This window comes from Phoca vitulina, unplaced genomic scaffold, assembly GCF_004348235.1.
Source record: "Phoca vitulina isolate PV1807 unplaced genomic scaffold, GSC_HSeal_1.0 scaffold17, whole genome shotgun sequence".
Classification (NCBI taxonomy): Eukaryota; Metazoa; Chordata; class Mammalia; order Carnivora; family Phocidae; genus Phoca; species Phoca vitulina.
This window is the reverse complement of record NW_022589720.1, coordinates 15,336,173-15,358,571: the sequence shown is the minus strand read 5'-3', so window position 1 is coordinate 15,358,571 and position 22,399 is coordinate 15,336,173. Positions and strand designations below refer to the sequence as shown.

At 33.9% G+C, this 22,399-nt stretch overlaps 1 protein-coding gene across 5 annotated transcripts in view; it reads left to right on the top strand.

The window, feature by feature from the left end:
- Positions 1-22,399, top strand: part of CDH18 (cadherin 18) — a 574,093-nt gene that overhangs the window by 461,509 nt on the left and 90,185 nt on the right. For all 5 annotated transcript variants that reach the window (XM_032415426.1, XM_032415422.1, XM_032415421.1 and 2 more), the window contains one exon: positions 21,645-21,832. In XM_032415426.1, coding sequence (XP_032271317.1) covers positions 21,645-21,832 — 188 coding nt within the window. The remainder of the gene's footprint in view (positions 1-21,644; positions 21,833-22,399) is intronic.

Sequence of the window (22,399 nt, the reverse complement as noted above, 5' to 3'; positions counted from 1 at the left end):
AATTAGTAATATTCTTCACTGTCTTCATTTTCTCCTTCAGTAACAATTTATTTTACTTCTTTTTTTCTTTAGTATTTGCTCTAGATATTATAATTTATTTTAGTTCATCTTAAATTATAATTTTATCATTTGAAACAAATGGAACAATTTTAAAACTGTTTAACCCCATTGCATTGATTTTTTTTTGCTATTTTGACATCTTATATATTAAACCCTACATAAAATTGTCATTATTTTTGTTGTGTTAAATAGTAAATGATAATTTTTAAGTCAATAATAATTTATCCTTTTTGGTGGTATTTCTTCTTCCCTGTATTGCTGTGTTTGTAAAGGAAATTCTAAATTTTCTTAAAATATCCCTTTCTGCTGTTCCTTTTAGTACTGGTCTACTGTCAATGAATTCTTTCCTTTTTTTTTTTTTAACTTATAATTTTGCTTGCTTTTTTTAGACGGCATTCCCACTAGGAGTAGAATTCTAATTTGGAGGATTTTTCTTATTTTAGTAATAAATTATACAACTTAATTGTCTGCTGACCACCCTCTTGTCTGTTGAAAATCACTTATCAGTCTTATTATTGCTTCACTGTAGATTAGTTTATTCTACTTTAATGGATCTTTCTTATTTTAAATATTTTTATTTGAATTTGATATTCAAGAGTTTAACTATGGTGCCCCTAAGAGGTACTTACTTTAAAAAAAAATCTGCTTTTCAGTTATAAGGAATTTTTTTTTAAGCTATTTTTTGTTAGTGCTAGAAAATTTTGGTCAGCATTTATTCAAATATGTCTTTTATTTTACTTTATCACTTCTACTGGCTGTGCAAAAGCATGCATGCGAGGTCTTTTAGCTGTGTACTATAAATCTATTATTCTTTTTTTGTGTGTTTACTTATTATTTTTATCTCTCTCTTCTTAACTTGCATATTTTTATTGACCTACATTTTAGTACAATAATCTTCTTTTCCACTGTGTTTATCCTCTAATAACTTGTCTATTAAAGCTATTATGTACACACTTCAGCATTGAAATATTTTTGTTGTATAATTTTCACTTGACTTATTAAATACACATTATTGGTATCTGCTAAAATTCTCTGCTTTTTTTCCACATGTTCTTAGACATTAATCATGATCATTTCAAAACTCTTTTCTAATAATTCTAATATCAACATCATATCTAGGTATTTTTATTGTTTTTTTTTCCCTTTTGGTTTTGGTAATTTTCCAATTAGAAGCCTGCCTTGGAATTATTGATTGAAGATTATGTATAAACACTTACAGAAGTCCCTGCTTATGTCATCTTCCTCCAAAGAGTTATTTTTTTATAGATATATGGAATTTCATTTACCTAAATTAGTTAGATTTTCTTAGAACTGCTTTGTTTCATTTTCCCCTTATTCCTGGGATGTAGCTCTTATTCCTAAACACAAATTTTTCTCTAGTATCAATTGAAGCATTTACCAGTTCTGATTCCTAGTGTCTCCTGGCTTCTGAAATCTCTATTAGCTCTTTTGTCTTCTTGTTTTGCTTTGTCTTGGTTTCTTGGAGTCTCCACATACGCACATGTTGTATATGTATCTGCAATTGTCACAGGAATGTTGCTTCACATTTGGGGACCATTTCTCTGATGTCTCTTCTTTCTATGCCTTTGTTCTTATTTGAGCTACGATGCCAGCGCTGAACCCCAGCCTCTCTCCCCACAAACTAATTGTTGCTTGGATTCTTTCCCCTAGCACTGCATATTTTAAAAATGCCCTGAATCATTGTCAATATAAAAACGCATATTGTTGGGGCGCCTGGGTGGCTCAGTCGGTTAAGCACCTGCCTTCAGCTCAGGTCATGATCCCAGGGTCCTGGTATCGAGCCCTGAGTCTGTCTCCTGACTCAGCGGGAGCCTGCTTCTACCTGCCCAACCCCCACTCATGCTCTCTTTCTCTCTCTCTCTCTCTCTCACGTTCTCAAATAAATAAATAAATAAAATCTTTAAAAAAATATATTGTTCTTACTTTCTCTCAAGGATTGTATCTCGGGGTGCCTGGGTGGCTCAGTTGGTAAGCGTCTGCCTTTGGCTCAGGTCATGATCCTAGGGCTTGGGATCGAGCGAGCCCTCAAGAGCCCTGCGTCTGGCTCCCTGCTTAGCAAGGAGCCTGCTTCTCCTCCCCCTGCGAGCTGCTCCACCTGCTTGTTCTCTCTCTCTCTCTCCCTCTCTCCCTCTCTCTCTCTCTGTCAAATAAATAAATAAAATCTTAAAAAAAAAAAAAAAAGGATCATATCTCATCCAGGCTTTTTACATTGAATACTCTCCAGTGACTTGAAATAGTCGTTGTATGTTACTGTTGAGCTTCTGTAGCTATACTCCAGACACGATCACTTCACCATCTTGATTGGAGTGACCAACCCACTGAAGTTGAAATGGAAAGAACATGGATAATACATGAATAGTATGTCAACTTGATATCTAATATGGTTAGATTGAAAGTATAAATTCAAAAGAAAGCTGGAATTCTCAAATTAACTGTAAAACCTAAAAGTTATTGGTCTATGGCAAATATTTTTTCATTCTGCTTTGTAGAGTCAAAGTGTGTTTATTTAATGTTATGAGATTTAGTATATAAAATAAGAATAATTAAAAGTTATTATATGTTTATTCCATTAAACAGGGTACAGATACCTTTAGGGCATATTCTTTCATACAAGGTAATAGCTATAAATAAATAAGGCTGTGGCATTCTATTAATTTTAAAATTGAGTATTTTGAAATAATTTATGATAGTCTATTTAGTAACTTACCAGTTATAAAATGTCAATCATTTTATGATTTGTTTTTAATCTATTTGGCTGTATGCTATGGCAAAGTTATAAGATTGATTCCTTTTCTTTTGCTCACCTATTTTGTATAGATATACATGCTTATGGTAATAAGCATATATTTCTTAGAAATTACATGATTGTTACTAATTAGTCTTTACAAATCGTTTTTTTAATTCTTCACAGAATGCTGAAAAAAGTAGGAATGATCTTCAATTAGAATTTTTAAGTTTACAGTTTCTCAGATTTTTATGAGTCATGTTTATGAATAAAAGTGAGAGAATGCTAAAAAAAAAAGTGGCCCCGTTTACTAGGACTTTGAAAAAAATTTCTTAAAGGATAATCAGCTTTGTAGTAATGCATGTTGACATATGGTAACAGCAAATGTGTTAGGGTAAGCAATTTTATTTTTTTTATTTTTAAATTTTTTTTTTAGGTTAAGCAATTTTAAAGGTACTATTCCAGAGTACAGTGGAATTCTAATATAGGACAATTGTCCTTTCAATGTGTGACATTGTAATGTGCATTCAGTTGGCTGTAGTATTTGTCATACTTTATTCATATAGTAAAAACATTGGAGCCAGGGCTTAACGTAATGATTAATGATCAGTATTTAATACGAGTTTTTTAGATGCAGGAAAATCCCAGATTCCTTGTGTGTCTTTTTAAATTTGAGAGTCGCATTTCCCAGATAAACTGCATCTGCTGGGTAAAGCAATTTAAAGTAGAGATTTAGAAACTTTCTGGTTAATCTTACACATAATGTCAGACATGCTGGATAAATCAGATATCACAGCCTAACCACTTACATGTCAATCAGCCTTCCCCCAGAATCATCTATAAATAAGCATTTATCTTATATAAGTAGTCACTTTCCCAGGTAAATACTATTAAGGTAAGAAAAATATTAATTAGTCAAAATAAATATAATTATCAAATTGATTACAGCTTTTGTAGGCTGGGACCCAGGGTTAATTTTTAGGGAATGACTTATTTACTGATCTGGCAAAGTTACTGAAGCAAAGAGACAAGGTCTTTTAAAAAGCAATTAGATGGGGCACCTGGGTGGCTCAGTTATTAAGTGTCTGCCTTTGGCTCAGGTCATGATCCCAGGGTTCTGGGATCGAGCCCCGCGTCGGGCTCCCTGCTCAGCGGGAAGCCTGCTTCTCCCTTTCCCACTCCCCCTGCTACTGTTCTCTCTCTCGCTGTGTCTCTCTGTCAAATAAATAAAATCTTAAAAAAAAAATATTAAAAAAAAAAAAAGCAATTAGAATCAATATTATCCTGGGGGGTGGGGCAGTATATTACCAGGGGCAAGCTTCAATAAACCAAATGCCCTTTTATCATTCTCACCAAGTCTTCCTTTCTTAAATGTACTTCATCTAATCATTAGCATTTCATGATACAGTGTAAGAAATTATGTGAAAGGATCACATATGGCATATGAAATTATAGCTCATTCAGAAACAGAAATATGAAATGATGATATTTGTATCTCCCTGCCACATAAAATTACATAGTCTTAAAACCAAAATGGATAATTACAGCACCATTTAAAAATGTGTTTGAAACTTGCTAATGAGGTAAAATACAACTAGAAATTTCTCATGTACACTGAAGCTAAGAAAGAAAAAAAGAAAAGAAAAAAAAAACCTTTATTGATATACTACAGGTAACTTGGTACCTAAATTTCTGTAATACATATTGCATCACCTCATATCTCAGCAAGTCCCAACTTTACATCCAGGCATTTAAATGATAATTATGTCAATATATTTAACTTTTCCAGATAAGAGAAAACACTACCTTGAAATAATTCCAGGCATCAAAATGTTATAGATCCTTTTGTAGACAATTGATAAAACAGACATTTCATTTAAGGGAAAAAATTCTCTCCACTGTCTAATATTTTCCATGAAAGTTATCTAAGTATAAGAAAAGAAATTTAGGTGTAGAAATTATGAACATTTTGCTTTGACAAAAATGCCTTCTAATGAGAAAAATGAGCTTAAGTTTAGAGGATGAGGAGACACATTGTGGTGGACCTGAGCATTGATTTCTGTATTTTAGAAAATGGTTGGCTCAGTACATAAGACTTAGCACTAGAGTGTAAACTGGCAACAGCTACCAAACTTCAGAGTCTCCCTAAAACAGAGTCACCTCTTCAGCTGGTGAGCTTTCACTGTTGCATATTTGTGTAGGTACTCTCTGTGTTCTCTGTTTCCCTGAGGCTGAAAATATAGAGAACATTATGGGAGTCAGGATTCCTTTCTACTGGAACTCTGTTGTAGAGTTCTGTGCATCCTAACTGTCATACTCTAGAATAATGAGAGTTTAGGGAATTATATGTATTCTGCTACTGATATAATTATAAGTTTTCCCCCAATAGACTTTATATTTCTGTGTGATTGTAATGCACTTGCACAAGTGGCAAATTGGCAAGCTGATGTGGAAGTCCAGAGGGAGCATAAGGCAGAATGTAGGCTCCAGAACCTGGTATCTTAGCTTGTTAGCCCTAGAAAGGGAGAAAGTGTATAATTACAAGAATTCATTGGGGATGTTACTAGAGTTAGGTGTCTGGCATGAAACCAGGGCTTGCTCTGAAATGGGAAATGGAAAACTTCACCTCCCAGTAAACAGAAGCCACAACATAGACACCGACATTAAGAATTGACATTAAGATCTCAAACAAACTGAGGGAATAGGAGATTAGATACAACTGAATGCAGAGTAGGTAAATTGGAAGATAAGTCTAAGGAAACTAGCCAGAATGCATCAAAAAGACTAAAGATAAACAAACAAAAACAATTAAAATATATAGCAAAGGAAAACAAAGTTCCAATGTATAATACTAGGAGTTGCAGATGAAGACAGCAAAGAGAATTATGAGGCAGTATTTAAGAAACAAACAAACAGGGACGCTAGGGTGGCTCAGTCAGTTAAGCATCTGCCTTTGGCTCAGGTCATGATCCCAGGATCCTGGGATCTTGAGTCTCACATCGGGCTCCTTGCTCAGCGGGGTGCCTGTTCTCCCTCTGCCTGCCTCTCTCTCTCTGACAAATAAATAAATAAAAATCTTAAAAATGAACAAACAAGCAATAAACTAGACTAAGAGTTTTCAAGAATAAGTATAGAGGTTAAACCTTAGACAAATAATCATAAGAAATCTCAAATGTGCTGGAAAAATATTATCACCTAGATGTGTATGGTAAAGTTTAGAATATGAAAAACAAAGAGAAAGAAATTTGACACTTCATGGGCTTCTCATTGACAATAATGGAGTACAGATGACAATAGAAACTTGGCCTCAAATTTAATGAGATGATGAAAAATAACTTTTACTCTAGAAATCTTTAACCTATTAAATTGAGGGTGTAATAAAAATAACCTATTAAAATGAGGATGTAATAAAAATATATGTTAAAACAGAAAGAATGAGTTCACTGTTCAAAGAGTCTCATTGGAAAACTGCTTAAGATGTATGTTTTGTATTGCAGTTATTCACAACATTTATTCTCGTTTGTCTTTCCCTAGAAAATTCTGTTTGGAATAGAATTTTACTGACTTCTTGTCTTGATATCTCTCTTACCTGTCCTGGTATATTCAATTATTTGTTTACAATTATCCATTCTCTCTCTGCCTTTGACATACTTTCCTATAAATAGAAGATAATTTCCCATTGAATTTAGGATTAGCTAGTTAATTTGCTTTGGTCAATGGCATGTGAAATGTCATGGTTTGAATCACATCTGAGCAGAAACCTTAGTGAGCTTGCATGCTTTGGCTCAATTTCTCTTGTTCTTGGCCTCCACTCTGATAAGAACATAATTTTTAAAAAAGCTACTCCTTCAGTCTAATGAGAAAACACTTGTGCTTAATGGAGATGAGCATACCAGAGCCCAGCAGAGCTTCACCAAGCCAGAGTTCTTATATAATGTGAGAAGAAATAATGTTTGTGATTATAAATTGTTAATGCAGCAGAAATTGTCTAATAAACAAAATTATTATGCATTCTATATTATATCTTTCTAGAAGCAAGTTTTTGTCACCACCACCACCATGACCAAAACAACAAATTACGTGGAATTGTGTTTGAAGAAGAAAATAGTATGAAGTAAAGCTTATAGGATGTTAGAAAATGACTGTATTCTGCTTTGGTAAACGTTTTTGTGGGATAATTTGGAAGGTAGAAAATGTAGCTAATGACCCTCATGGCTTTAAGAGAAGAGGTTCTAGGAAAGAATGTCTGTAGTGTGAGTTGATTGCTATAAGCTGCATTTGATAAGATACTACAAGAAAAAGATGAGTACAGAAAAAAAAAATATATATATGCCAGTCTCTTTCCTGATAGATATGAAAGGGAGGAGGAAGAAACCAGAAATTTCATGACTTTCAGGGCTGAAAATGCAAATTTAAAGGATTTACCAAATAAGTTAGCCTCAGAGCCTTAGGGACAGAAATCCTTGTAATGATTGCACAGAACAATTACTGAATTACCATGAGCCATTAACATTCTTTTCCTTTCAAATAGGGCCTTTATTTTTATTATTCTGTCCTTATTCATCCCTGGTTATATGTTGAATTTGTGGTGGGCAAATAATTTGTCCTTCTAGTTCAGTGGTCTCTGGTTCAAACTCTGATATGACTGTATCACATGATTTTGAAATTCAAACCTGGTTCCATAGTTTAAAGAGATTTGGGGGTTATCAGGAAGCAGATAAATGGATTTCATCTATAAGAGGCACTCAGATTATCTATTTGTGACTAGAGGATGGGCTATGGACAGATTGTACTGTTTGTTCATAATTGTTAGTTCCTTTCCTTCTTTCATCATGTTTTCCTATAGGTGGCAAGTATGTCCCTACTTTAACTCTGTGCTTTGCCAATGACTTTGGCCAACAGAATATGCCATGTTTGAGGAGAAGCTTTAACTGCACTTCAGTGGTTTCATTCTATGTTCATGATCTTGCCTCCTTCCAGTGGTTGCTTTTTCAGGTCATATTCTGGAATGAAAATTCACTTGAAATTAAGCCTATCCCTGCAGAGTGATAGTTAATTATAGTTTTCTTCTGTCTTTGTGTGTGTGTGTGTGTGTGTGTGTGTGTGTGTGTGTGTGTGAACAACAACAAAAAAAGGTGTTTTTTATTAAATCACCTGGACAGGACCCTTGGGGAGAAAGAGCTACACTGGGATTGTGAGGAGTGACTGATTATGTACTTTTTTGTTATTTGGGTTAGGGCTTAAGTCTGTCAGGAATTTAGAAGCAAGGCTTCCAGGACCTTGAAGGGCTAGCTCTGTTAAGATAAGGTCATTTACTACTATCTAGTAAAACATTAGTCATGAGACATTCAGATGTACATCAGTGGGCCATATGCTTGGAGAATGATTGCTAACATTTATCTTGGGGGGGTAGAAATAAAGAAATTTCCAAAGGGATTTTGATACGTTAAGGAAGACTTACAGGAACCTGGAGGTCAGGCTAATGTCAAGCAAAGGTTGCTTTTTGCCTCTAGCAAAATAGTAACATGAAGGCAGTTGAGTTCCTTGAGGAAGGTCACTGCCTGCCTTATCTGTATCTGTCAATGGGCTGCAGTGTTTGTAAGGAGATTTATTTTTTTGTTTCTACATTTCTTTTGCCTTTGTTCTCCATATCATTCCCCGCCTGAACAATTTTGACCCTTAAATCTTTAAGGTTGCTGAGGGTGGAAGGTCTTATCTTCTGTAACACATTCCTGCTGAATGAGGGGTGTAGCGATGTCCCTATTTATGGGTTAATATTGGTCAGTTGGGGACTTACATACAGAAGTTATGAAAGGCAGAGGCAGCTAAATCCAAGGTAGACCACACGTATGGATCTCCCTACGTAGAAAGGATCATCTGTCAGCTTGAAGTCATGGATGGCATTGAAGGACTCTCAGCATCAGGTAGAGAGACATGGGAGAAAACAGCAAAATATAATTAGAATAACAAAAAGAGGGGCACCTGGGTGGCTCAGTCAGTTAAGCTTCTGCCTTCAGCTCAGATCATGATCCCAGGGTCTGGGGTCTGGGGATCAAGCCCCATATTGGGCTCCCTGCTCAGCGGGGAGCCTGCTTCTCCCTCTCCCCTCCTCTGGTGCTCATTCTCTCTCATGCTTGCTCTCTCTCGTGCTTGCTCTCCCTCTCTCTCAGACAAATAAATAAAATCTTAAAAAAAAAAAAAGAAAGAAAGAAAGAAAAAGAAGCCCAAATAAGAGTCTTGATAGTTGACAAAAACCCTCCTCCAGTTCAGGAGTTTAATCACTAAAGGAAAGAGAGGGATGGTTTAATGTGCCAATTTGGGTATTCATGTCTTTTAGTAACCCTGTCACATTTTTGTGGTATCTGGAGTATATACAAACACTCTGTTTTAATAAAGCATAGGTTCCTCCTTGAGCTGCAGTCAGGATATCAAGGCACCACTGAGTTTTAGAGGGCCACTTTTTTGAATTTTTGCATGTCAAGCTTAGTTAAAGATGGCCACTGTATGCTTGGCTAAAGCCTCTATTTGCAATTTTACATTAATAGAGGTGGCTCCTGGGATAAAAAAATGGCTAGGGGATAAAACCATCAAGAAGCTGTCTTTATTGGATGTCTCACTTAACAATATCTTAATTATGAGGAATCACTGGCAAGTAGGAGAAGACATGTCTGGGGATATAGGCATCCCCAAGTGCAACATCCAATCCAATCATGAGGAAAGTGGGGTTATCCATTATTTTCACAAGTCCATAGTTAACCCCATGAAGTGAGATATACTGCAGCTTTTAAGGAGCAATTTTGTCATCCCAGCTATACAAAATTGGTCAAGGTGATAGCTGAGTTATACAGTTGTTGGGGAATCCATCCCATTTTCCAGCCGTTCAAGTAATCATATGTCCATGCGTCCTGTTATTATCTCCACAGAATAATAAGCCCGAAGATTGTCTATACATGAGATGTTGTGGCAATTTCTCTGAAGTTTACCTCAAGTTATCTAGCTTAGACAAACAACATTCAAAGAATCAAAACTAGAATTTAAGATTCACAAAGGTGTGTTATTCAGACATGATTTTTCTCTATATAAATACCCTCACTTCCAGAGATAGCTAAATCAAGACAAATTCTTTATAAAACAAGTCCAATTTTAATAAAGGCCTAATTATTTACATAAGCTCAGCAAGAATGATGATTGGCCATATAGATCTTTTAAAATCTGCTTTGCTGGAACTTTTTATAAGGATTCTCTTTTTTATTATTATTATTATGTTCAGTTACCCACTGTATAGTACATCATTAGTTTTTGATGTAGTGCTCAGTGACTCATTAGTTGCATATAACACCCAGTGCTCATCGCAACACGTGCCCTCCTTAATACCCATCACCCTGTTACCCCATCCCCCCACCCCCCTCCCCTCTGAAACACTCAGTTTGTTTCCCAGGGTCCATAGTCTCTCTCAGGGTTCGTCTCTCTCTCTGATTTCTCCCCCTTCAGATTTCCCTCCCTTCCCCTGTGGTCCTCCTTGCTATTATTGTTTATATTCCACATTTGAGTGAAACCATATGATAATTGTCTTTCTCTGCTTGACTTACTTCACTTAGCATAATCCCCTCCAGTTCTATCCACATCAGTGCAAATGGTGGGTATTCATCCCTTCTGATGGCTGAGTAATATTCCATGGTATATATGTACCACATCTTCTTTATCCATTCATCTGTTGAAGGACATCTCAGCTCCTTCCACAATTTGACTATTGTGGACGTTGCTGCTATGAACATTGGGGTGCATGCGTCCCTTTTTTTCACCACATCTCTATCTTTGGGGTAAATACCTAGTAGTGCAATTGTTGGGTCACAGGGTAGCTCTATTTTTAATAACTTGAAGAACCTCCATACTATTTTCCATAGTGGCTATACCAGCTTGCATTCCTACCAACAGTGTAAGAGGGTTTCCCTTTCTCCACATCCTCACTAACATTTGTTGTTTCCCATTTTGTTAATTCTTGCCATTCTAACTGATGTAAGGTGATATCTCATTGTGGTTTTGATTCGTATTTCCCTGATGGTTAGTGATGTTGAGCATTTTTTCATGTGTCTGTCAGCCATTTGTATGTCTTCTTTGGAGAAGTGTCTGTTCATGTCTTCTGCCCATTTTTTGACTGGGTTATTTGTTTTTTGAGTGTTGAGTTTGAGAAGTTCTTTATAGATCTTGGATATTAGTCCTTTATCTGTAATGCCATTTGCAAATATCTTCTCCCATTCTGTGGGTTGCCTCATAGTTTTGTTGACTATTTCCTTTGCTGTGCAGAAGCCCTCAACTCTATGGTCAACTAATCTTTGACAAATCAGGAAAAAATATCCAATGGAAAAAAGACGATCTCTTCAATAAGTAGTGCTAGGAAAATTGGATAGCTACATTTAGAAGAATGAAACTGGACCATTCCCTTTCATCATACACAAAGATAAATTCAAAATGTATGAAAAACCTTAATGTGAGACAGGAATCCATCAAAATCCTAGAGGAGAACATAGGCAGTAACCTCTTCAACATCGGCCAAACAACTTCTTTTTAAGACATGTCTCCAAAGGCAAGGGAAACAAAAGCAAAAATGAACTTTTGGGACTTCATCAAGGATTCTTTATTGAACTTTTAGTAGGCTCTCTAGGCCAGATTCAAGCCAAATACTTACCATCAGACATGCCTGCAATACCTGTAGATTTGGGTGAATTCCTCTTCTCAAGGTTCCTGCACCTGCCAAAAAGTGACATTCTTTACTCAATTGGCAAGGCTGCTGGGAAGGTGTCAGGCCAACATTTCCAAGGGGCTTTATGGCTCCATAAAGTCAACCTTAGTTCCTTAAAGCTATCTGGTCATATCTGAGTCTATGAATGTCTCCTTCAAATACGGCATCCCAGTCAAATCCTTGGTAAAACCATCAAAGTTTCCAATTGGTATCCTGTTACAAGGAGAAGAGATTCTTATTGAACATATGTAAATGACTATGACTGCCATGAAAGAAAAAACATCCCTGAGACTTTGAATATCAGAGGGTTCGGGTAGAGAGAAAAGTTAAATGCTTTAATTTGTTCACAAATGAATACTTTACCACATTTCTCATAAGACATAGATATTTTAGGAGAAAATTTCCTTAATTTGGAAGAGCAAACATTAGAGAACCAATAAGAGTCATAAAAACTCTAATCATCTTCCTCAATTCATTTAGTCCCATGTAACCAATTTTATTCAGTTTGAATGCAGGTTCTGGCAATTCTTACCCAGTTTAGTTTTAGGATTTTAAAGATATCAAGTACCTGTATTTGTAGAAGTCCTCTTTGTGAATCTGGGGTGCCTGGATGGCTCAGTCGGTTAAGATTCTGACTCTTGATTTCGGCTCAGGTCATGATATCAGGGTCTTCAGATCAAACCCTGCATGCTTAGCAAGGATTTTGCTTGAGATTCTCTCCCCTGTCCCTCTCCCTGTTTGTACACTTTCTCTCTAAAAGAAAAAAAATAAATAAATCTTAAAAAAAAAAAAATCCTGTTCATGAATCTCCTTGAAGATGACACATTTCACAAGAGCATCAGAACAGTAACTATAAATGACAAAAGACTTAAAAATGGACATGGTTAAAAGTTTGATATGAGAGTTCATTATAATGCATTTGACAAGAAAATTCAGTTATATAACACTTCAATAATCAGAATATCAAGTGATGACCTTATACCAGAACATAATATATCAAATAAACAAGCCTAATTAGTCAAAGAGACTTCATTTACAATTCAAATCTTGAGGAAGTCTATTAAAAACCTTAGAAAATTTTTAAAGTACATGCCTAAATAGGATTTCGGATCATCAAAGACATGATAAAAACAAAACCTAGAGACTTGTTTTTCTGGGCAACTTTGTAAACAAAGATTTTTTCTCTTTATCTGTTCATAGTTTTCATATAATGCGAGCTAGAATTAAATATTTGCTGTTGTAAACTACTGAGATATTTTGGTGATTAATCAACATATAAACAGCTAATAAACATGCTACATCTGTTATTTTTAGAATTATCACTGTATCATCTAGTATGTATTTTTTATCATGTGTCTTGCTCATTTTCTCTCTCCCTCGTAAGAATGTACACTTGGTAAGGATGAGGACTTCTGTCTGTTTTGTTTACTGTATTCCCAGAACCTGAAATTATGCCAGCATGAGGTAAGTGACATTTACTGAACAAGTTGACAAACCTAGGCTGACCCCAAATTTCATATGGGTGAGTACAAATTCATAAATAACAAAGAACTTTTAAAGAAAAAAATCAGAATGGGGCAGAAAAAGCAGATATCAACATCCATTTGGTTTGACAAATAGATACAATGGATTTCACAGAGCACTTAGGAAGCACACACATGTGTACCCTGGGGCCTGGTATATTTCCACAAAAATTAGAAAATGGAAAGCAGGGGCGCCTGGGTGGCTCAGTCGTTAAGCGTCTGCCTTCGGCTCAGGTCATGATCCCAGGGTCTTGGGATCGAGCCCTACATCGGGCTCCCTGCTCGGCAGGAAGCCTGCTTCTCCCTCTCCCACTCCCCCTGCTTGTGTTCCCTCTTTCGCTGTGTCTTTCTCTGTCAAATAAATAAATAAAATCTTAAAAAAAAAAAAAAAAAAATGGTAGGAAGTGGTACCATTGACCATCAGTGTGAAAGTAGATAAATTGACATTTATAAATTGATTAAAGACTTATGTGCTGTTTATGCTTTAAAAGAAAATACAAGATTATTTCTTGGCATCAGAAGAGGGAAAGATTCAAAAAACAAATACATTACACATAAAATGATCGATATCACTACATAAACGTTTTTTTAAACAAAAGATATAAACCTTGGGAAATGACAAGTTACCTGGTATTTTAAAAACATAACAGTTAAGGGGTGCCTGGGTGGCTCAGTGGGTGAAACGTCAAACTCTCGGTTTCAGGTCAGGTCGTGATCTCAGGGTCTTGCAATCGAGCCCCTCTTTGGGCTCTGTGCTCAGCTTTAGAGTCTGCTTGAGATTCTTTGCCTCGGCCTCCCTCCCCACCACTCCACCTGCATGCTCTCTCTCAAATAAATAAATCAAATTTAAAAAAAAACATAATAATTATAATAATAATTATACATATAATTTATGAGATTTTGTATCAAAATCAGAAAAGTTAGCAACATATGAAATTATTGCAATAAAAGAAAAGATCATCTTTACAGAAATCAGGATAAACCAACTATAAACATCCAACTTTCTTTTTAGAACTAGTTACCATTTTTAATAGAGCAGAAACAGAAATAACTTCAATACACTAGGAAAAGAGCGCTTGAAGTTCTGGTGTAAATATATTTTTGTTGAAATAATTAAAAACAAAAATAGACTCCCTGATAATGTGTAAAAAGAGATATGAGAAATAAATTAGGAGTGCTATAAAACTGAAAATGCTTAATTAAGATCAGTCTTGGAAGCAATATATATGAAAAGAACCAATAATATTAAAAACTGCTATAAAAATAATGAAAGTAGGGAAAAAGAAAAATCTCTATACAGTAAACAAGGAGAGGGACATACGGGAGAGGACAGGGAGGGAAACTATGAAAGGTAAATATCACTTCAAAACCGACAAAAAAAAATGTTTTGGGGAAAGAAAACTTTTATGACTGAAAAAGATTCAGGACTCAGATTAAAATATCTCAACATGTTTTAATATTAAAACTCCATCCAGAACTATAGACATCTTGGTGATATTTGATATAAAGACCAAATTATTATTAAAGTTAGGAGTGAAAGAAAAGAGCTGGCCTAATAGCATGAGTCAATGACCGATTGCAGTTTTCTCTTCTGCTGAACTATATCCCCATCTTCTCAAAGTTTATAATCGTGCGAATGTGGATACAGTGGTTGGTTTGGGGGACGTTTTTGTATCACGCAATTTTATATCAAGTCATTAACTACTTCAATCCTCAACAAAACAAAAGTTTGTTTTACCAGGAAGGATTTTTTTTTTTTTTTTGTCCAGAAACTCTTTACTGCTACACAATTCAGATAGAAAGAATATCCTTCTTACGTGATGACTGTTAAAACAACAATTAAGGCTGTTCTTTGTAGCTTGTGTAAATAAAACCAAGGTATTTACTATGAGTGTACTGGGGCTACACAATTATTAGATGTAATTATATTTTAAGAAAGCAGAGCTACATCTAAAGCAGTACAATGATTGCTTTATTCACTAAAAAATTTGAAAAATAAATTCCTGCATTTTATTTTATTTTTTTTAAAGATTTTATTTATTTATTCACGAGAGACAGAGAGAGGCAGAGGGAGAAGCAGGGTCCCAAGGAGCAGGGAGCCCGATGCGGGACTCGATCCCAGGACCCTGGGATCACGACCTGAGCCTAAGGCAGACGCTTAACCATCTGAGCCACCCAGGCGCTCCAATTCCTGCATTTTAAAAACAAATATGGAATGACTTGGGTTTTTTTTATACATAATCCTTTTAATAACAGGTATTGTTTAAATCAACCCCTTCATTATATCAACTAGATCTATGATTATATCTGACATAAAATTTTTAAATGTATAAGTACATTGTAGCTATGTGATATATATATCTATCTAACATCTATCATCTATATCTATCATCATTATCTATCATCTATCTATCATCTATCATCTATCTATCATCTATCTATCATCTATCTATCTATCATCTATCTACCTATCTATCTATATGACAAAGTGTCTCTCACAAATGCTCTAAGAAAAAGGAGGGAGCTGGGAAAAACTTTCCCCTTAATTGCAACAGAGAGAATTAAAAGTTAAATCTCTTGTTTAAATGTGTGTATGTCGTTACATATCTATTTATATAATTTATTTTTGAGACTTGAATACACAATCTCTGTCTCCCTGTCTCTCTTCCTGTCTCTCACTAATACATAAATGGAATGGAGATACGCCTTCATACAACATGTGTTTGTATACATAGTCCCACACTATGTGTGAGCATATATGTGTATATGCTTACACGCCTGTATGAAAGTGCAGTGAGGTTTTTAATCCTTTTTCATCCTCTTGGAAATGTATAATGTTACATAGCATATAACCTTTTTGTGAACTTGAGCAGAGTACTCTGAGGGATATTTTGGCAACCATAGAAGTGCTGATTAGGCTGTGCTATAAATTATCCAAGATGGGCATTTTTTTTCCCAGAGGGAGTAATTACAGAGTAAAAATAATATGAAAAGCAAAAGATCATTCACCATGTATTCCAAGATTCTAGGAGTTATGACCTTTGTTAATCTTATTTAGATAAAAGTGCATTTTTTTCCTAAGTAGTAAACTATTCCTTCTGTGCAATTGAGCCTTATCATGGATAGAAATAGCAAAGCTTCAGGCTGTTAGTCAAAGATTTACATTTTGAATCATATTCTTTAAAGTTTCTCCCAAGGGTTCTTCAAATCTATAAAGAATGCCAATTCTCATAAATAACAGGTAAATGAAGGTTCAGATGTAATTATTATTATTCAAAGATGATAATATCTATTCATGGATAGTTGGCTCTCAGCTTTCAGAATTCTTAAAGGTAATACTATATGTTATATGTCTTTATGAGTGGTATTTGCATTTTTGTTAGAATTAGTATTTAGAGTAAGGTTTGTCTGATATCTTTTCTTATTTTAGGATAATTCAATATATTTCCTCCCATGGTTAATCAAACTATATTAATAATGTGACACATAAAAGTATTTAATGGATTAAAGTTGCAAAGGTGCATGTGAATGTTGTGTTTATGCTAAACATAACTATTAATAAAACACTTAAGCATCAATCATATACTGGGCTCCTTAGAAGGACTCTGGTCCCAAAGATCTTGGTTTCTTCGAAATTAAATTCCTAGCAAGTCTATTTTTGATATTCTTTGTGATCTTTTTATCAGAGACATCCAGAGGCCATTGACTCAATCTCCATTTATCATAATATATATATGTTATATATTTACATATATTATTATATATTATCTAATATATTTACATATATATTTATTATATATTATATGCAATTATGTATATACATATATATTTATTATATAATATTATTCTTACATATTATAGAGCATATGATATATAATATATAATAATATTATATTACATAATATTATATGGTATAGATTTCTAATTTCCTCTTCTATTAATCTTATATATATGATACACATATATTTCTAATTTCTTCTTCTATTAATCCTATAATTCTCTCACTAAAATATCACCTTTTACACACACACATACACACACCCACACACACACTCAGAGGTTTTATTTTCCAAATTGCTGGTATTTCTTATCTTATTAGAGAGGCCCTTTATTCATTCTCTTTATTGATTCATCTATTGATGGAGACTTGAGTTGTTCCCATATCTCGGCCATTGTGAGTAATACTACAGTGAACGTGGTAATATAGACATTTATTTGAGATTGTAATTTCAGTTCTTTAGGATATGTACCCAGAAGTAGAATTTCTGGATCATAGAGTAGTTCTAGTTTTTAATTTTTGAGGAACCTCCATACTGTTTTCCACAGCTGCTGCACCATTTTACCTTCCCACCTACAGTGTACAAGGGTTCCAATTTCTCCGTAATGCTACCAACACTTTCTGTCTTTTGTGTTTTGATAATAGTCATTCTACCAGGTGTGAAGTGATCTCTAAATGTAGTTTTGATTTTTATGATAATGATGTTGAACATCTTTTTATATAATTGTTTGCTATCTGTATGTCTTCTTTGGAGAAATGTCTGCTTAAATCCTTTGCCTGTTTTGTAATTGGCTTATTCTTTTATTTTATTTTTTTTTAATTTTGCTCTTGACTTGAAGTTCTTTATATATTTTAGAAATGAACCCCTTATCACATACATGGTTTACAAGTATTTCCTCCCATTCTGTAGGTTGCTTTTTCATTCTATTGATTGTCTCCTACACTGTGCAGTTTTTAGTTTGGTGTAGCCCCACCTATCCATTTTTGCTTTTGATGCCTGAGTTTTTGATGTCATATCCAAGAAATAATTGCCAACCCAATGTCAAGAAGATTTTCCCTATGTTTTCTTTCAGGAATTTTACATTTTCAAGTCTTATATTTAAGTTGTTGATTCATTTTGAGTTGATTTTGTGGAAACTGTAATGTAGAGGTCCAGTTTTTTTTCTTTTCTTTTCTTTTCTTTCTTTTTTCTTTCTTTTTTTTTTTTGCATGTGCATATCTAGTTTTCCCAATACCATTTGATGAAGAAACTATTTTTCCCCATTGTTTACTCTTGGCACTCTTATCAAAGGTCGGCGGGCCTTACATGCTTGGGTTTACTTCTGGGCTCTCTGTTCTGTTTCACTGGGTTATATGTGTATCTTTATGCTATGTCATACTGTTTTAAATACTGTAGCCTTGTAATATATTTTGAAATCAGGACATTTGAAGCTTCTAGTTTTGTTCTTTTTTCTCAATTGCTTTATTAATTCTCTGTCTTTTGTAGTTCCATATTCTGAGTTTCTTTTTCTATTTCTGTGAAAAAAACCACTGGAATTGTGATTAGAATGGCAAAGCATTACCTGTGGATTGCTTTAAGTAGTATAGACATTTTAATAATATTAAGTATTCCAATCTTTAAACACAGGATGTCTTTCCATTATTCCTATCTCCTTTCATTTCTTTCATCAGTGTTTTGTATTTTCGAGTACACAGTCATTTCACCTCATTGGTTAAATTTCTTTTTAAGGGTGTTATTCTTTTTAATACTATTGCAAATTGGACTGTTTTCTGAATTTCCTTTTTGGATAGTTTGTTGTTAGTGTACAGAGACACAGCTGATTTTTGTGTTTTGATTTTGTATCCTGCAACTTTACTGAATTTGTTTATTCTATTTTTTTTTTTTTTTAGTCTTTAGGTTTTCTACCTATAAGATCTTGTCATCTGCTAACAGAAATAATATTACTTCTTCCTCTCTAATTGGATTCCTCTTATTATTTTTTTTTTCTTTCTAATTTCTCTAGCTAAAACTTCAAGTACTGTGTTGGATAGAAGTGGAAATATTGGACATTCTTGCTTTTAACCAGATCTGAGAAGGAAGTTTTTCAATTTTTCATCATTGACTATGATGTTAAGCTATGAGCTTATTGTTACAGCCTTTATTATGTTGTGGTACCATTCTTCTGTACCTATTTTTTTTTTAATTTTGGTATATATATTCAGTATATATTTTCTTAAAGACCCTCACCATATTTATTCTTCTGGAATTTATAGCATTTTTTAGGAACCTGACTATTTATTCTGTCCTTAGAAATTCTAAAAAATATCCTAAACCTCTTTTGATTTATAAATAAATCTCATCTATCAGCTATTTTCTAGTTATTAGGAAACATTTTGAATATATTTTGCAGTTCACAAATTCTCAACTATATAGAAAGTGTATAAATGCTGAAATATTAATCTTAATATATTCTAATTTGTCTAATGGGGCATAGTGAATGGGGAAGAGTTACTGTACTTGCAATTCTTAGAATGTATCAACAAGTATCAGCTCTTTTCCTGAACATGATTATCTTCCAGGGATATGCTCCTTCTTTTAAGATGTGACTTAAATGTTTTCTGGGACATGAATCTTTTATGACCAACTTATACAGTTTTTTGCAACTGTCTTTGTAAAAACAACCTGCTTTGTAACACTACCACCATAATAATTCTGTGATTTGCTTATTTATTTCTGTGAACTAAGACTTATTTTGTTTGCAAGTGTATTACCCCAGTTTTAACTAGCTGAGAGTCTTTGGGAGGCTTATAGAGTTGTGGAAAGTTAAGCTGCAATTTAGAGACCTTAGCAACCAGGAACTTGACAACCTAGCCTTTCTACCTCAGCGGCGGGAAATAGGAGATATGTTCTAATTTCTTTTCTCTCTCTCTCTCTTTTTTTTTTTTTTTTTTTTTTTAACAGAACAGTGTCCTATTTTATATGTAACTGCCTAGGATCATTATGATATTTAAAAAGATTCTGAGAATTATGGCTTCTTTCTGATACTGAATTTGTGCCCTGAGATTAGGTACTTCAACATGAATTTTGGAAACATGACTATCGTCAGAAACCCCTTCCAACATTTCATAGCTTTGCCACCGAAGAGAGACTAAAGTTCTTTCCCAGTTCCAATACCAACATTTTGGGGGATGTCCCCTCTTTGGATCATTGTGAGTCAACTGCCTACCCTTTCACAAATCAACTGCAAGCGGAAAGGGGGGTCCTGTAAAAATTGGGGCCTTATGCTCTTCACAGGTCAGTTAAATATATCAAGACGGGTAGAGTGTGTAGCAATATGACAAATCCTGATAAAAGCACATGATTAAGGTTAGGGGATATGTGTTTCACAGAAGAGGCTGGTATATCCAGGAAATGTTAAGTTGGTGAGGATTGTTGAACTAAAAAAAATAATGTCAGGTAGCATCTCAAATGTTTATAGAGGAAAACTGGGAAAAATCTTTGTTGAATAATGAATGAATAAACACAAATACATAAATCAATCCCTGGTATCCACATATTAGCACTTTAAAACATACAACTGTATCTTTAGAAATAAATTAGAGTACTCCATACATTTACCAGATATATTAACTTAAAAAAATATTATCATACCATAACTAACAAAATATTGGCTTAGGGAAATTATTTTCATACAGGCTCCATATTCACTTACCTGTATAGTTTAATTATATCCATGCAGAATGTTAAATCACCATTCATTTAGTCCTGGTTGAAACTCTTATACAATTATATTTTAATTCAAAGTTCCTGTTATTTACATTGTTATTTGAAATTTGCTATAACAGATAAGTTGTTTTAATAGATATGTTTCTAATTTGTCAATAAAACAGTTGGTAACGACATGGCGATTCATGCTTCTTAATATCTATTTCATAAGTTTCTATAAGGAAAGTTCTATGAGCTCTCTCTGAAGAAATTTAGTATCAGGACAAACTTTGAAAAGTTTTAAATTGTTCAGTGTAAACATTTAATATCAGGACATACTGAAAAATATGTTTTTGCAAATCAGATCATGAGATATATATAATCAATAGTGTTTTAATATATATAGTGTAAAAATTAGTTCAATCACAAATACTACATCATCCCATGTAGTTATATTTATTTTTCTCATTCTTTAACTTAGTCATTATTTTTACTAATTTTACTAATTTTATTTTATTTATGACTTTATTATAAAACCACTTCAAATTCTTTCCAGAAGCTGACCTAGAATACATGGCAATTAAATGCATAAACAAATTTACTATCTCTCTTTGTCATGGCTTATACATTTCACTAAACTTAAGTTTATTGATCAGAATAATAATCATATTTATAGGTATGCTATATTCTTTTCTTTGTTTTCACTTTGAATTTCAAGTTTTGAATTTCAGGTTTTCAAACTCTTATATTTTAACTTCACATGCTGTATGGAAGGAGAGATGCAATTTCACATGCTATATGGAAGGAGAAATGCAAGAAATACTTGACTAATTTAGTTTTTGCTTAACATAAGAATACAAATTTGATCTCCCTTACCTTTTTTTCTGTTGCCTAGGGATGTAGAGCTAATAAAATATTTTATATTAAGATATCTACAAATTATTTTTATATATTTTAAAGTTTATGTAAACCTAGTATTTCACTACTAAACAATTTTGTACTTAATACAGTGTTTGAGTGTGTGGTCTAAACATTTTTATGTCTTTTTCTTGTAAAACTTTTTTTGTGAATGGTATTACCATCAAATGATTTTAATATGAAATATTTTTCAGAGCACTATCAACTGTATGTTCCTGAGTCAGCTCAAGTTGGTTCAGCTGTTGGGAAAATCAAAGCAAATGATGCAGACACTGGTTCAAATGCTGACATGACATACTCTATCATTAACGGTGATGGTATTGGGATATTCTCCATCTCCACTGACAAGGAGACCAGAGAAGGGATACTTTCTTTAAAGAAGGTAAAAAGAACATGCTTTCTCTGATTTAAGCAATTCACCCATTTTTCCACGAATGATCCATGTTGGTGTCAATAGTCTATATTGTCAGATCATTAAAATGATTAATATTTCCTCTTTAAGATGTAGTTACATTTTAATTATGACTATGTCTGCCTCTTTGGAGCCCCTCTCAGAACATACAATTTTTTTAATGGTGGGAAGATCTAATGTAGAATATATTGTGAATGTACCTGCCATCTTTGTTTTCAGATAACAGCTTTATCATGATTGTCAGTTCTATTAATGCCATTACTCTATGTATTACTAATCTAAGTAACATTAAGAGACTTTTCTAACCAATGTAAAAATCTTCATCATGTTAGCTAACACTCACTGGGAGACGGTTTTGTTTGACAGTCATGGATTCATCAAGACACCTTTAGCAAAACCATTAACCTCCTCCTGACTCTTTTTTCTTGCTAAGAATTTTTCAGTGGACTAAATCTATCTATCACCTTTTTGATTTTAGAGTACAATATGTTTATGTCCTTGTAAAAATGTAGTGGAACATAGAAAATTAACAAAGAA